General features: G+C 42.4%; 1 protein-coding gene across 4 annotated transcripts in view; it reads left to right on the top strand.

Annotated features, from left to right (window-relative positions):
• COL11A1 (collagen type XI alpha 1 chain) overlaps positions 1 to 17028 on the top strand; it is a 257537-nt gene that overhangs the window by 90772 nt on the left and 149737 nt on the right. Inside the window, exons 6-10 of one of the 4 annotated variants that reach the window (XM_081916018.1) lie at positions 8577 to 8702; positions 9008 to 9151; positions 9355 to 9462; positions 12175 to 12429; positions 15240 to 15302. In XM_081916018.1, the coding sequence (XP_081772144.1) occupies positions 8577 to 8702; positions 9008 to 9151; positions 9355 to 9462; positions 12175 to 12429; positions 15240 to 15302 (696 nt within the window). The remainder of the gene's footprint in view (positions 1 to 8576; positions 8703 to 9007; positions 9152 to 9354; positions 9463 to 12174; positions 12430 to 15239; positions 15303 to 17028) is intronic. The other 3 variants (XM_081916015.1, XM_081916016.1, XM_081916017.1) reach the window with 3 other exon arrangements.

Raw genomic sequence — 17028 nt, 5'->3', positions numbered from 1 at the left:
TAAATGTGTTTACCATCTCATCTGCTGTGCCTCGGAATATGTGTGCGACATTTCAGAAGGTAGCTGCAAGCAGTGATCAAGCATGGAGCTACTTGATCCTTGGAATGTGCTCCTGCTGTTCCTCTGCCCTTCCTTAAACAGTGGGGCAGTTTGGCTGCATCAGTTCTCTTTCATTTGGAGCTGGGAAACCACAGAGTGCATAGTCTCGTTATCAAAGAAGAAAAACAAAAACAGCCTGTTTATTTAAAGATGTGCAGGATGAGAAGGAATGGGAAGAGTGAAGCTGCCCGCCTGGGCAGATTTCAAAGTAATCCCCAGAAAAGTCTCAGTAGAGGTCTCAGAGTTCAGAAATGCAAACAAAAACTGTCTTCTGCACACACACACACACACACACACACACTTTCTCTCTCTCAAAAGCAAACTGCCTGTCATCCAGGAATCAATTTCAGGACAGTATACGAAGAAATTAAAAATTACAAAAGCATTACGACATAAGCTATAATATAAAGCCGACTGATTGTTTTCAAACAATTTCTACTCACAGTAATAAGTGGACCTAAGTTAGCCATATCCATATTTCCACGAGTTTGTTCTGAAACCCTGTCTGCACTATAAAGTTAAAGCAGAATCGTACCACTTCAAAGAGTCATGGCTTCCCCAAAAAAATCTTGGGAAGTTTAGTTTGTTAAAGAGTGCTGAGAGTTCTTAGGAGAGTCCCATTCCCTTCATAGAGCTACAATTCTCAGAGTGGTTAACAGTCAGTCCTTCTTTCCATGGAATTCTGGGAATTGTAGCTCTATGAGGCAAAGAGGGGCAAAGAGAAGCTGATCAGGACAAATTCCTCAAGCATCCCTAGTTAAGATATTATTATTATTATTATTATTATTATTATTATTATTATTATTATTATTATTATTATTTGTTATGGCAATTGCTTTTGAAAGGTGTGAAATAACAATAACCACACATCCTATCTTCCTTTCTCTTCTACCGGCATTACTTCAGAAATGTGAAGGAGAATTAACATGCTAATGACCTATAAGCTTTCTCTTAGGGCTTCTCTCTTGCCTGTACTCTCTCCCCCCCCCCCCCCGTATAATTTCAATCCATCTTGCATTAACAAAAAAAGGAAAAGGAAAGCAGGGAAGATCCCAGAACTTATTAGTTATTGACAACATTTTTAGACCACCCATTAACAAAACCTTATCCGGGTGGTGCAGAGAACTATTTTTTAAATAAAACACACACCCCATAAAATATAAAATACATGGACATAAAAAAAAGAACTTTGACATCAAATCAGAAACAAATGTGGCTCCTGTTCCCTGGGCTAGGAAGCAGTTGTTGCCTGCTGAATTCTGCTATACAGAATCACAGTGCAGCAGGCAGCTTAAAGTGCAAGCAGAGGGTGTTGAGGGGAGCCCAGTGTCAGACATGCGAAGGTTTGATCCAAGGCGCTTGCTTCTGACAGATTGCTGTGGGGTTTGTGTCACCATCTTGGCTGTAGGATTAGCCATTTTTCTTAACATAGTGTAATGCCAAAGGAGGGCAGTTGGCCCCTGCTGCATACCCTCCTAAGGCTGTAGCCCTGATTACCTGAGTTGTCTTCAAGTACAACTGCCTCTTGAATAACCTGTAACTATCTCACTTCTTACTCATTCTTAACATTTGTAGATGAATGCCTTGGATTCCTGCACCCCCCAACTCTCTTGACTCATCCTTGACACCCTTTACGTTTTTGCTCAAGAGATCTTCACTGCTGACGCTTCACTGTAGACCTTCCCTTTGTGCCTAATGTGCACTTTTAATAGTTGTGTAGAAGAGAGAATTTCTACAGGTGTTGCTGTAACTCAGTCATATAAGCTTTCTTTCTTCTTCTTCTTCTACACAGCTATTGAAGGTGAAAGAGACCTGTCTACTAGGGTTGAGATGATGGTTGTCTGAAAATATAGCTCAAGTGATGGCTTCTCAGCCTTTTGGCTAAGATAATGCAAAAATATTACCTGTGTTAATTGTTTAAGTGATTCTCTCTGGGCAGGAACAGAATTTGGATTTTTGGGAGGTGAGGAGAGGACTTTAGAATTAAGAAGATGGTGACTGGGCCACAGGGAATGGGGCCCTGTTGTTGGCACTGCTGCCACCTCTGGTGGTGATGGCATAAAGTTGAAGTTAAAAGTTTGATTTTTTTAAAGTGAACAAATAAACTAACTCTGCTACCACCCCCTGTTCAAATGGGAGAAATGCCCCACCCCAAATTTGCAGCCTACACATGGATCATGTTATTCAGAAGGCCATTTGATTATTGCCATACCGGCCATAAATTTTGCTACTTCTGTGAGAATTGAGTGGGAACTAGTAGTGGCTTCCTTGTGTCCAAATATTTTTCAATGGGACTATCTTCCACAATGTTATGGAACCGACAAAGTGCAGGATGTCTATCTTACCTAGCACAGGTGAATTGGAACATCATTCTCTCAGATAGTGAACTCAAGTGGTGAATGCCGAAAGGATTGGGGACAAAATGGGGCCCCTGTGAAACAAAAGAGAGGTATGCTGTGAGAAATCCTGAGTTTTGCAGAAGTACATTTTGTTAAACAAAAAAAATCTAAGGGAGCAATGCCCCCCCCCCGGAAAATAACAAAAAACAACAAATCCCAAGTAAGTACTGAGCATGCTCTGTAGTCACAGATGGTTGAGTGTCAATTGAAAAAGAAAACTGGAAATGGAGACGTGAGAAATGGAATGTTTTCCTTTAGGCCTCCACAACTGATAGTACAGTGGTACCTCTGGTTACATACTTAATTTATTCCGGAGGTCCATTCTTAACCTGAAACTGTTCTTAACCTGAAGCACCACTTTAGCTAATGGGGCCTCCCGCAGCTGCCGCGCCACCGGAGCACGATTTCTGTTCTCATCCTGAAGCAAAGTTCTTAACCCGGGGTATTATTTCTGGGTTAGCGGAGTCTGTAACCTGAAGCGTATGTAACATGAAGTGTATGTAACCCAAGGTACCACTGTACCTTGGAGACAAAAGTGGGTGGCAGGGAGGTGCCACTCACTTGATCTCTGGTTGCTCCCATTTCTGCTGCAGGCTGGGAAGTGGTGGGCATGTTGTTGGTGCAATGCAAATGCACTGGCAGAGCCGATCCAGTTCTCCCACTGGTGTGTTTGCACTGCACTGACCTTGCTGCTGCTGCTGCTGCTCTTCCAACCAGATATACAGAGGGTTGAAAAGCACAGCTGACTTACTCCATCATCTGCTGCTGCCTTGTTGGCAAGAATCCTGAGCAGAAACACTCCTGTTAGGGGTTGAGCATACATTTTGTTGTTGTTAGATTTGTCACCAATATTAGTGATCCTGAAAATATCTTATGTGAATGGCAGTTATTACTTTTGTACAGATCAGAATGTGAATCTTGATGAATCATGGCATTCCTAATAATGCCCATTGAGTTCACAAACACTTTCTTTTGACCAAAATCCAACGTGCTAGACATTGGACCACATTGAACATCCATTAAACCGTGATGGCTTTGCCCCAATATCCTGAGATATTAGATTTCAGCAGCCCACTGAATTCTTTCCTAAAAGTGTTTACCAAGGACCGCTACACACATTCACAATAATGTGAAACGGAAGGAAAATTACAGCCACATTTTATCACGAGGATTTTATATTTCTGCTCCGTGAATAGAATGTGCAACCAAAATGCAGCCTTGTTTTAGTGACCTTACATTTTGTTGAAATGTCAAAGGCAACATCCTAGAAGAACTAAAATATTTTCCAGTTGATCGTGTATGATGCAATTCAATCCGCTAAATATACTTGCTTTTTATATGTGCCTTTGCAGTTTCTCATTCATGAATGACGGGCTTTTCAAACTGTGCCTTTGGCAATGCTTAGCATAAATATCAATTTACTCACTGTCTCTGTGCCTTTTTTAAAAAAAAAAATTCTAGCATACTTGGCACAGTTTTTTTGATTCAGTCAATGTTTCTGTTTGTTTTGTGGTCTCTGAAGAACTTTTTCTAACCTGCCCTTAGCAATTGAATTAGCCACAGGATTGGCACAGTCCAGAGCAGGCACTAATTTTGCTGTCAGACTGATCCTATCATTATTTTTAACTAAATAGAAATATCATTAAACGGTATGCAGTCCTACTTTAAATGCTGGGTAACTGATCGGCTGAGTGCTAGAAATAAATAATAATGCTTGTCACTTAGCTCAATGGTACAGTGCCTGCTTTGCAAGCATGCAGAAGATTGTGAGTTCAATACCTGCCATCTCCCGTAAAAATACATACATGAAAAAAATCAAGAGATGGGATAGATCTCTGTCTGGAACCTTGGAGAAATGCAACTAGTCAAGATAGAGAACAATACTGGCCTTGGACAAACAGCTCGACCTGATACAAGGCAACTTCTAACGTAATTGTGGGATATCCAGCCTCATATAACCAACATGCTTAAGTTTAATTAATGCATGAAAGGGGTTAAGACCATAGAGTGGGCTGTCCTGCCAGGCTTAGCTACAGTAGGCCATTCCCCCTCACTTTTGGAAGAAGGGTTATTAAGCCTTTGTTCTTCCATTCCACCATGTGAACTCCTGCAAATAAAGAGGTCTGGTCTAGTTGTTCCAAGCTCAGGCCCTGCGTCTTACAAGCCATCTTTGTATTTCTATACAAATAATTTAGAATTTAGGAACATTTATAAAAAGATAATTAAAAAGCAATGTGTCAAAAGAGAAAAAGAATAAAGAAAAAGAAATATATGTTTAAAAATACGATCCTTACAAAACGCATTTGTATAGAAAAGAGAGAGAGAAAAAGAGAAACTCATTATCACATTTATTTCTCCCAGTTACCCACCCTGAGAGATAGCTGAGGGAGGTGATTTTAACCAGGTGTTTCCATGCACAACATCCACACAGTGGCGTAGTGTGGGGGGTGCAGGGAGGCCGGCCGCACTGGGCGCAACATCTGGGGGTTAGGGTTAGGGGGTGCAAATCCACGGGTTAGGGGGTGCAAATCCACGGGTTAGGGGGTGCAAATTACTTGCCTTGCCCCGGGTGCTGACAACCCACGCTACGCCACTGCATCTACATTCTTAGCTGCTGCATTACAACAGCTCTGAAATTCAGAGGAATTACTCTGAAACACAAACCTTTTTTAAATGTCCAGCTACTGCCATCCCCTGCCACTGGGGGTGATGTTTTGGGATGCCTGGTGCTAAGGCCAAACTTCTGCCCTCTATTTTGTTTTAAGCTGGGACATTTTTAAGAAGGGCACCAGCAAGACTAGTCAAAATCTGGACAGATTGCAATCTAAGCCCTTCAGTTGAAAGCCTTTACAATTTGATTGCATAATTTAGAATACCTGACCCCGGCCATAAAAAAGTACTATATCTGTTTGTCACACATAAATGCTTTTCTCCACCATAAAACGATTGTAGTGTGCTCAATGTAGTTTTCGTCAGTGACAAATTTTCATTCATTTTTGTTTGTTTGCCCAGAGAAGCACATGAATGCATGCAATTGAACCTCTTTGGCTGACTAGCCAGAGGAGACAGACATTGAGGTGTTACATTCCTCTGCAGACACAACCTATTTGTTCTCTATCAATAGAGCTTTCAGAGAGGCTGCGGCACAAGAGGAACTATTTCTTATGGAGTTGTGCTTTTCAAAAATCACCTTCAGGGAAATGTGCCGTGTGTAAAGACGTCTCCTTTGCATATTTTAATTTGACACTGAAACTCTCGGACCTATGCATTATAAATCGTTAAGTACCATTGAAGAACTTGGTGGGGAATGATGCATGTTCCTCTTTTGATTTTATTTAGGGCTGATAGATTCTGATTTCATTACATCTTGACTTGATTGATGGTTGGCAGGTTTTGGCCAGTTTTATAATATCTGTGGGCCCATGTAGCTTTAGCTGCCTGTTCCTTGGGACCATAAAAAGGTGACAAGTCTTTTTGGGCTAGACTTCAGACTCTATAGGCAGGCTTGTGATAGTATTTAGGCCCCAGGGTAAATGCCACAACTACCACCCTCATTATAGCTATAATCATCTTATAGCTACAACTGCTCAACGTTTATTATATACTAGCAAGACAGGGCATGCCAAAATTTCTCAGCAAGGCTTCTGTGCCTTTAACATTATAGGAGCAGGCAGAAATTCCACAGGCAAATGATTTCATAGAATCATAGGCTATGTCGAGTTTGAAGGGCCCCGAGGGAAACAATAAGCTGCTGTACACAGGAATGCTGCTTCTGTGCTGAATGGTCGCTCACCTGAGTTGCAGGTGGACTTTGGCTGCAGCCCAGCCCAGCTTTCCCCATCGGGGCACAAAATAGACCATTTCCCCTTGTGGCTGGTCATTGGAATCCTTTTCAACCGGCCATGGAGGCTTGTGGGATTGCCCACCAAAGCTTTTATTTAAAACCAGCCAATCATGGCAGTTTAAATGGGCGGGGCAAGAGTGGCAGACTGGAATGGAGACATCTTCACTCTAGTCTGCCTCCAGAATATTGTGTGGTTATCTCACCTAAGATTCCCAACTGTACAGTATTCCAGCCATGCAAAACATCAAGAGATTTCTACGCATGCACATATCTCCATCCAAGCTGATTTATGCCTAAAGCACATTCTCAATTGACAGAGTGCAACCGTGAGGCCAAGATCTGTCAACTTTTGAGGAACTTAATGTGCTATCCCTAGAAGATGATCCTAAATCAGATGAACTCGTGGAGATTAAAGGGTGAAGCAAGTGAGCGCAATCCCCAATCCACACGTCAGGTCTACATGAATGAAAAAGTGACCAGGGCTTATGTTCATTTCTAATTTTGTGGACATATTTTGTGGATAATGGGTGGTTTTGTTTCAGAGTGTGGCATTCCATTTTGATAATAGTGACAGGGTATTCACTGTTGGACGTCAACATGGTTTTAAAAAGCATTCTGTATTTGAATAAAATTAAATCAGTTTCACACACATACATACACATCTGTGAGCCTTCGCAGTGTTTTCCTCACATAAATGTTTACTTATGCAGCATTTATTTAAAATGCAGCTTAATAATTAAGTCTGGGGAAAGTGTTCTGTTTTATTTTTGCCTGGAAATTAACAATATGCGCATTAGAGTAAAATTGCTGAATTTTTGAAAAATAATCCATATTTTCTTTTTAGAAATGCAAGCTTTCTTACATAGTCACTGCATTTTATGAAAAAGCAAGAGATATTGACATAGTACATTTTAAACATTTGCCCTCCAGGGTTAACTAAGGCTCTCTATCTGTGCTCACTGACCCCCCCCCTTCCACTGAGTCCCCATCACATGTTGGAGGGACAGTTTCTGAAGTTGAGAAGCCATGGTGGAGGCTCCTTGCTTCATTCTGAAAGCTGATCACACAGAGTTCTTAATGAGTCAAGGAACCTTAATGGGTACTGGAGACTCCCATCTTCAGATGTTCCCCTTCGAAAACATGGGAAGGTGCAGTGGAGGGAGTGGTGCCAGGCCAGCAAACCTAGGGTTGCCATATGTCCTGAATTTTCCGGACATTCCCAGGATTCAGCCATTGGAAACAATGTCTAGGCATCAACAACTGTGGGCAAAAGCTCAACAACTTTAGGCCAAAAAAGTTTGTTTCCAGATTTTTGGTTTTTGAAATACGGCAACCCTAAGCAAACCTGATCTGTTCTCCCTCTTTTTGTGATTCAATAGCATGACACTGAGTTATTATGTGTGTGAGGATTCACACTGCAATCCTCTACCTGCAGTCTGAAGTGATTTTCTGCCATCTTCCTTATTACACCCAATTTAAGTCTTCTCGACATGCATCATGAATTGAAACATCTCACTTGGTCCACTCTCCCTTTTGCCTGCACTGCTAGCATGTCAGATAACTTTGTTGGCATGCTAGCACTGCATGTTTAGAGGCTGCTATTCTGATTTAAATGTTTGCCCTCCCTGATGAGTAATGATTTATCTGTTGCATATCCAGCATCATTTTTTATTGACCCTTCTTAGTGGTGAGAACTGAAGGACATTTTTGAAAATATGTTTCTTACAGGTAGTCAATAGGACCTGCCAGCTAACTAACACCAGTAAAGAAACATAAGAAAAACTTTCCCATGCATTATCACAGGTGTTCTATGTAACTAAATATCTGCCAATTCTAAACCAGGTCAAAAACCACCATCCTTTGGTTGCAATGCTGTAAAAGCAGGACTTTTTTTTCCATCTGGAACTTGCCGGAACTCAGATCCGGCACCTCTCAGGTGTGTGCCATTGCCATTCTAAGAGGTGTTCATGGTGAGTTCTGGCACCTGTTTTTCTAGAAAAATTAGCACTGGTAAAAGATAACATTTTAATGCAACTATTCCTTGCTTTTTCATTACCTTCATGTTTATTTTATATAAATCTGAAAGAAAATAAGGAGATCTTGCTAATAGAAGTTCGGTGCTTTACTTCTCTTAACTTTTTCTTCCAAGTGAGTAAAAGAGCTTTCCATGACTGCTAATATAGTTTGCGGCCACTAACACAGCCACGCCTGGTATGTTTCCTTTCACAATTTAGTATGGAACTGAAGATTTAATTGAATATGACTATGACTATGGAGATCCAGATTATAAAGATTATAAAGACCTTGACTCTGTAACAGAGGGACCCCCACTGTACGACGAGATTGTCACACAGACTGAGGTAACGGCATGTGCTGTGTGTGTTGTGTGACGTCCCTGTCATCTCCCTTGTGGTCTTGTCATGTGGTGTCTTGTGTTAGCTAAGCCTTTTGTTCCTTTTCACCTCTCTCTTGCCTTCCTGTTTGTCCCTAAATCTCATTTTAATTCAACAGTGGAAGAGCAGAAGACCACCAGCAATTGCTTATCTATCTATTTATTTGTTTGTTTTAAGCCTTTTGACTTACTCTGCTTCCTTTCCTACCTCACTGCTGTTCCCTTTTCATTCATTTATGTTTTCCCATTCCATCTTTCAACACCTTTTTTCAGAAAAAGAAAAAATCCCCAAAGAAGAAGAGGACAGTGGCTGCTAACTCAAAGAGCAACTCCCAAAAGTTCACACTCAAAAAATATGAATCATTTTCATCCAAGAAGAAGAAAAGCTATCAAGCCTCAGCAAAAAGCAAACTAGGGGTAAAGGTAGCCAAAAAATAATCAAGATCTTTCCTCGACCAAGCCTGGAAGATCTGTGATGTTGAGAAATGAGTAGCTTGCCTCTAACCCCCAGTAGATGAATTCACCTTTGGCTAATACCACAACCCAATTGAACAGAGATTCCTCCTGCCCATTTGCCTTCCTCTTTTGTGGCTAATGTCCTGTGTTCTCTTTCCTGTCAGGCCAACATTGTCGATGAATATAATGAATATAGTGTGGCTGAAACTGACTATGGGACCTCTGAGGGCTACCAGACTGAGACTCCGAGCCGAACAACGGGACCAAATGAGGTAATGAGGAATGGAAAAGTATACAGGCAAGGATACTTCAAAAGATCTTAGTCAATAACTTTTACCAAGTCGTAATCGGTTGCCCTCATTTAGTCTTATGAGAGATCCTCTAAAGACCAAAGTGGCTTGTGGCACGTTCCTGAAATGCACAGTTTTACTCCAATATCTGGCCTTTCGCCTTTCAGTTCTGCTTGAGAAATAACACCTAGAGATTGCAAAAAAGAAGCTCTCAGAGTTTAATGATATACATGTTTTGATGTTGTGCAGTATTCACCCAGCACAAACCTGACACAAGATCTTGCCCATATTTGTGATTTCCGTGGCGTGAGGATGAAAGGAAGGGTTAGTTTGGTGTCTGTTGGCATTGCAAGGGAGAGAGGCATAGCTCAAACAAGGCCGATTATTTAATGGAAAAGAATGCAGTGACTGGATTGTGAGTGGAGGTAGAGAAAGGTCATAAGCAGGTGGCCTTGAACTTGGTCTTTGATTCCCCACCCTACTGATAATGCTTTTAACTCTATCCTTCATAAATTCCAAAGCCCCAACGTAGATATAGTCATGCACAACAATGTGTACTCTTCCAAGATGGTGGCCAGGATGCATTTTCCCACACACATAGCACTGTGAATGGAAACATGCACCTCATTCATGCCATATAGTGAATGGGATGAATTGGCTGCATGAATCGCCATTTGGATCAACCACACCGTGTGGATGAGCATCCATATGCAGATCCATCCATACCTGGTTAGTTCACATTGGCTCCCAATATGCTTTCATATGTAGATCTATTTTACTAGAGTGGGAGGTCTGTGTCTACTCCGCAGAATCAAGTTGCATTGCAAAGATGTACCTTAGGATTTCCAATACGCCTTTTCTTTTGATCCTGAATGGAAAGGTTTATTGGAAATTGTCCAAAACTGTCCTTCATTTTCTGTTGAAATTTGGAGTGTGCAATCAACTGACATATATGAATGTGGATATTTTGCTTCGTAAATATTGACTGGTTTTCCAAAATATTGAATATTGACTATTGATGGTTTTCCAAAGGTTTTGCATTATGCTGCAAGTTATTTGCTGCTCTTGTAAACAATTTCATGTTTCAAGTACATAATGACAAAATGCAAAGGTTATTACTTTGGAAAGTGGATTAAAATGCTTTCATAAAACAAAAAGCCAATGTTTGTGTGTGTTGCCTCCATAGTTGGGTCTTTTTTTGTAGCCTGGGCATCTTGAAGAAAATGCTATTAAAATAATGCTAGTGCTTAAAAGCTAACTGCTTGGTTTCACACAGTTCTCATAACTGAAAAAAGAAAGGATGTCCTGAGCCTTCAAGATGTATTGAACGTTACATGTCGAAACATTGTAAACCATTTTCTGTCTGTGAGACACATACACTTTTAAGTGTACAAACAATGCAATGCTACAAAATAGCATTTATTAGAAATATTTCTTTTTTCTGTTCTCTCGTTCTAAAATTTCCATGAGATAGTAGTGTTTATCATATGCTAGCAAATGAAATCTTCACACATTAAAACCAGAAAGTTATTAAACCACATATGATTAATCTGCAGCTTTTTGTGCTTTCCCCTTTAATTTGTATTCCAGGGGTTGTATTGTATCATGTGGTGTTGGTCAGCTGACTGCAAGACTTTTTAATAATAATAATAATAATAATAATAATAATAATAATAATTATTTATATAAACACCTGGCTGAGTTTCCCCAGCCACTCTGGGTGGCTCCCAATCAAGTGTTAAAAACAATATAGCGTTAAATATTTAAAACGTCCTTAAACAGGGCTTCAGATGTCTTTTAAAAATAGGATAGCTTCTTATTTCCTTGACATCTGATGGGAGGGTGCCACTACCGAGAAGGCCCTCTGCCTGGTTCCCTGTAACTTGGCTTCCCACAGTGAGGGAATAGCCAGAAGGCCCTCGGCGCTGGATCTCAGTGTTCGGGCAGAACGATGGGTGTGGAGATGCTCCTTCAGGTATACAGGACCGAGGGAAGTGGAAGAAATCAGTTCCTGGCTTTACTCCTTCCCCGTGAAGTGGGGAAGGGAGCAATTTTCAGTGATGTCCCTCTTCCCTCCCCCACATAGTCCTCCAGGGCACATTGAAATGGGAGTGGTGGGTGGGTGAGGTCATAGGAAGGAGAGAAGTCTCTGAAAATGGCTTTTCTCTCTGTTCCACTGATGGAAGCCTTTCTGTTAACTGAGTAACACCCCTGGATGCAAACCCTCATGTATTTTTCAACAGTGAAGCTGATGTTAAAAAGTGTGTGAAGCCAAGTATGAAAACCTTGATGTACTTAGCATAAAGATGTCATATTACAGCATTAGCTTTGGCATATACTGCAAAATCAGTGAGTGAAAGTCTGGATTGATGGTCATACTGAACTGAATATTTCTAAATAGTTCAGTGGAACCAGGGTTTCATTTAACGGTTTTGCAAATGAAATAATAGTAATAATAACGAATGTTTATGAAAGCATTGATTTCATTGCACACAGGTATGTGCATTGGGTGATCTTTTAATACCCCTGAAACTCTGGCTTCCCAGTCTTTCAGGAGCAAATTAAAAGATTCCAGCGCTCTTGTGTTATTTCACCAGCCATTATATTCAAATCTACTGAATGCTTATATTGCTTTACTAACAGTAATCCACATATTCATCCTATTCCCAAAACCTTTGCTGCTTATGTGAATAGCAAAATCCTGTTGAAGAAGTATTTGCTGAAGAATACGTAACAGGAGAGGAGTATAACTCTGAGACTAAAAAAACTGAGGAAACAGATTATGGAAACAGAGGAGTAGACCGCAGTGAATCTGAAGTTGTGGTAGATGGAGAAGTAGGCGAATATGATTTTTATGAATATAAAGAATACGAAGAGAAGCCAACCAACCCTACTAACGAGGAGTTTGGGCCTGGTGTTCCAGCAGAGACCGATATCACAGAAACAAGCGTAAGTTGGAGACATCCAAGCTGCTCTTTAACTGTGGCAAGTGGTTCGTAGCAAAACATAGCTGTCTTCATTTTCTGACTATTTATGGCAGTGGTGGTTAAACCTTTCCAGGCCAACATTTGCACTGACCCATAGGCAGCCCTATGGGACCCACATGTGAAAGTGAGTATGGCTGAAGCGGGTATAGCCTGTTATTTTATTTTTTTAAGGACACATTTTAGGTGTGGAGGAATCACAGAGTCACAGAGGGAGACCCATGGGAGTGGTTAGTTTGAACTAGTTAAAAAATCAAAACAAGATTTGGGGGCATTGTGGGGACAGAAAAATACTTTGCCATCACGGTGCAGTACCTTTGGAAATAAAATACTATCCCCTGGCCCCTTAAAAACACATATTAATTGGTTTTGAACAATTAGGAGGGGTAGAAAAAACCTATAGGCAACATGACACCTCTGTGGGGTGGATGTAGGGCCATGGTTCCCAACATGGGGCACACGCCCCACAGGGGGGCAATTTGGGAATGAGTTATTAACCATGAATGGCCTTTTAGGCTTCCTCCACATGAATAGGTGTTCACTTTTTGAATAATAAGAATTATTATTGTCATGGGGGGGCATCAGGATTTTAGAGATGCTTAGGTGGGGCTTGGCCAAAAAAAGGTTGGGAACCAGTGGTGTAGGGACTTTAGGGACTTTATTGGCAGTTTATACAGCTGGGAGTGGGTGTTGCATGTGTAGATGCTTTATAAAAATGAAACAAGTATTTACGGGACAGCCTCTCCTGGTATGCCCCGCAGAGGACCTTAAGGTCCATGAATAATCATAGTTTAGAGGTCCCGGGCTCTAAGGAAGTCAGATTATCCTCCACCAGGGCCAGGGCCTTCTCACGGATGGCTCCAACCTGGTGGAATGCTCTGTCCCATGAGACCAGGGCCCTGCAGGATTTAACTTCCTTCTACAGGGCCTGTAAGACGGAGCTATTTTGCCTGGCTTTCAATTTGAACTTAGCCTGATCTTTTATTCCCCTTCCTTCCCTCCCCCTCCCCTTTTTATGAAGATTACCCACTCTGGGATCCCATAACTAATTCTCTCTGGGTCTCCTCGCTGGCCCAAATAGGACTAATTTAGCCAGCTAGCCCTGGTGATCGTCTACTGTTTATTGGATGGATTTCCCCCCTAAATTGATTTTTGAATTCTGAACTTATTGTTATTCACATTTTATACTGTATTTTATGCTGTTTTTTCTTGCATCAATTAAGTGTTTTAAATTTGTTGTTAGCTGCCCTGAGCCTGGTTTTTTGAACCAGGAAGGGAGGGGTATAAATAAAAATTTATTATTATTATTTATACCTTATGGTTACACCTGATGGCCAACTAAACCAGAAAGGAGTCGTGAGGTTCTAGAAGCAATAATGTTCACTAAGATTTCAGCTGGAAGTAGAGGAGGAGGCAAACCTCATCCTTGTCAGTTTCCATATATCTCATTGAGGAGGCCCACTAAAACAAGGATGGGAAAACTGTGTGGATGGACTCCATCTCCTGTCATTCCCACCCAGCATGGTCAATGGCCATGGATGTTGGGAATTGCATCCTTACATTAAAGGAGCCCTCAATATGTTTTGTCTTCAAATCCCACCCTCTGACCTAAAAACAGCTTGGCACCTACAGTCCTATTTGCAGTATTATCTACATCTTGTAACTGATCTGTTCTCAGTCAAGGCTGTCATATGGAAGACAGCCAAGGCCCAAAGCAATTTTTTCTTTGAATTCATGGAACAATCCTGGGGTGAGGCGGAGGGGGTGGGGTTTAAAAAATAAAGAACTTCTACTCATGTTTAATCTCCTCGAGATAAACAAGCAGCTTTCTCAATTATGCTTGCAGGAATGAAACAAAAATGGCAGACTGCCATTTGTAAGGGAATATAGTTGCTTGGATATCTAAATAAATAAATAAATTGGTGGCTACAGCTCTTCGTTTGCACCACAAGATCTCGTCCTGAACTTGTAAGCGTATATTTCAGTTTAGTCGAAGACAGGACAAAAGCCAGTCTTAGTTCTACTCATAGAAGACCCATTGAAAATAATAGACATGACTAACTCGAAATAATAGACATGACTAACTCGAAATAATAGACATGACTTCCTCCTCCTCCTCCTCCTCCTCCTCCACAACTGCCAGACAAAAGCCATAGCCCATGGGAACTGTAACTTCACTCACACTACTATCTGGTGTCAAGTTTTCATCTGGAGATATATGCGGGCAATCTAAACATCATTTGACACATTTAAAATCCATTCTGACCCACACTGGAAACTAATCTCAGCCTTGGTTTGTGAAGGTATAATGCAGGAAATAACCAATGCAGCTGTGGTGAGAATTGAGCACTTTCAGGGTCCTCCTCCATATTTATTTTTGGGCTCATGATCCAAATGCTTATGCTCATCTGCACATTGCCACACAATGGATGCTCACCATTTTCCCAGTGGGCATCAGTTGCAGACCATTGCTGTCCGCCTCCTTCCCGACAGCAGATAGGGAATTCCCCCCAACTTTTGTGGCCATTGGGATGTGACTGCCTGGCTAGTGAGCCAGGTTTAAATGGGCAAATCAGGGCCCACGTTATGGGGCCCAAGTTGCTGGATGGATGGGCACTGGCCACTGTCATGACTGGCTGGACAGGCATATCTCCAGATAAAGAGCTGCAAATTCTGGCAAAAGAGCACTGCATGCTCCTGCCTTCACTGTAGCAGGGGACTTTGGGCCTGACATGCATTCTAATATGTTTGCCTCTTGGTATCTTCCCTCCACAGGTGAATGGCCATGGAGCCTATGGGGAAAAAGGACAGAAGGGTGAAGCAGCTGTGATTGAACCTGTGAGTATTTTAGAAGTGAGCGGCTGTGACGTTTCGTGGGTCGGTTTTCACCTGCATGTTCAGCTCTTGATCAGGTAGTGAGTTTGCTGGGTGCAAATGGGGCACAAAGTCCTTTTTAAAAAACATCCTGGCCTTTTACATCTGACAGTTTTATTTCAGAACGCAATCTTATGCACTGGGGAAAGGCCATAGAGCACATGTGTTGCATTCTGAAGTTCCCCTGGTCTTTGGAGTGAAATCATTGCCAATAACCCTTCCCCAACCTGGTGCCCCTCAGATATTCTGCACGGCAAATCTCATCATTCCTAGCCATTGCCCATGCTGGCTGGGATTGATGGAAGCTGGATCTCAAAATTCCCGGAGGACCTCAGATTGAAGAAAGGTGATGATTGAAGGACCTCAGATTGAAGAAAGGAGTATTGAGCTAGATGGGTCAGTGGTCTGGCTCAGTAGAAGGCAGCTTTCTGTGCTCTTTTCAGAAATAAACCATGCAGAGCTCAGCAGAACCTAACTTCCTGTGTAAGCTTAAAAGGTAAAGGTAAAGGGACCCCTGACCATTAGTTCCAGTCGTGGCCGACTCTGGGGTTGCGGCGCTCATTTCGCTTTATTGGCCGAGGGAGCCGGCGTACAGCTTCTGGGTCATGTGGCCAGCATGACTAAGCCGCTTTTGGATAACCAGAGCAGCGCACAGAAACACTGTTTACCTTCCCACCGGAGCGGTACCTATTTATCTACTTGCACTTTGACGTGCTTTCGAACTGCTAGGTTGGCAGGAGCAGGGACCGAGCAACAGGAGCTCAGCCCGTCGCAGGGATTTGAACCGCCAACCTTCCGATCGGCAAGCCCTAGGCTCAGTGGTTTAGACCACAGTGCCACCCACGTCCTGTGCAAGCTTACTTGGAAGTAACTGCCTCTGTCTGGGTATGAGTGCTCCATTGCTGCTTCATCTTTCAGCTGCAGGATCCAGTGGCGTAGTGTGGGTTGTCAGCACCCGGGGCAAGGCAAGTAATTTGCGCCCCTTAACCCGTGGATTTGCGCTCCCTAACCCCCAGATGTTGCGCCCGGTGCGGCCGGCCCCCCCTGCACCTCCCACGCTACGCCACTGGCAGGATCCGCATGAGAATGCTGGAAAATGCTGCAGTTTTCAGTATTTTCCCAGCTCAGTGGTTTTACAGGAGGCACTGTAGGCTACAGGCCCCTATCTTGGCATTAATAGACACACCACAGGCAAACAGGCAAGCCTTTAAAATATTAGAGCTCCATTGCTGCTGCAACCTTTCCCAGCCACTGGGACCTCCTTCTTGGCAAGGCATGTTTTTAGGAAGGTGCAAGCCCAGCTTGAATTCTGAGGAAGGCTTGGCTTTGCCTCTGTTCCGTCACCCCTCCAAACTGAGTTCACTTTCAAATCCACCACCCCTCTTAATTCTAAATGGTGGCTCCATGGCTAGCCAGGAGCTGGCCTTCTGCAGCATCTCCTACAGAAGAAGCATGGATAGATTTGTACTGGTGACAGATGATGATGGTGCAGCTGAAACAGCAGTCGAGTCAGAAGCCAGAGATGAAACATGCTGTCAATAATAAGGGAAGACATTTGCACGATAGTGTCCCACAGAACGTCTGGGTCTCCTAGCTATTGTAAGCCCTATACTGTGACACATGCAAAGTCACTCCCTGGCAGTGTGAGGAAGGCAATGCAAACACAACCGCTCTAAACCAACACAACTGT

This window comes from Podarcis melisellensis (genome assembly GCF_964234715.1).
Source record: "Podarcis melisellensis genome assembly, chromosome: 6".
NCBI classification, from domain to species: domain Eukaryota; kingdom Metazoa; phylum Chordata; class Lepidosauria; order Squamata; family Lacertidae; genus Podarcis; species Podarcis melisellensis.
Note: the sequence above shows the minus strand (reverse complement) of the source record. Positions and strands in the feature narration are given on the sequence as shown.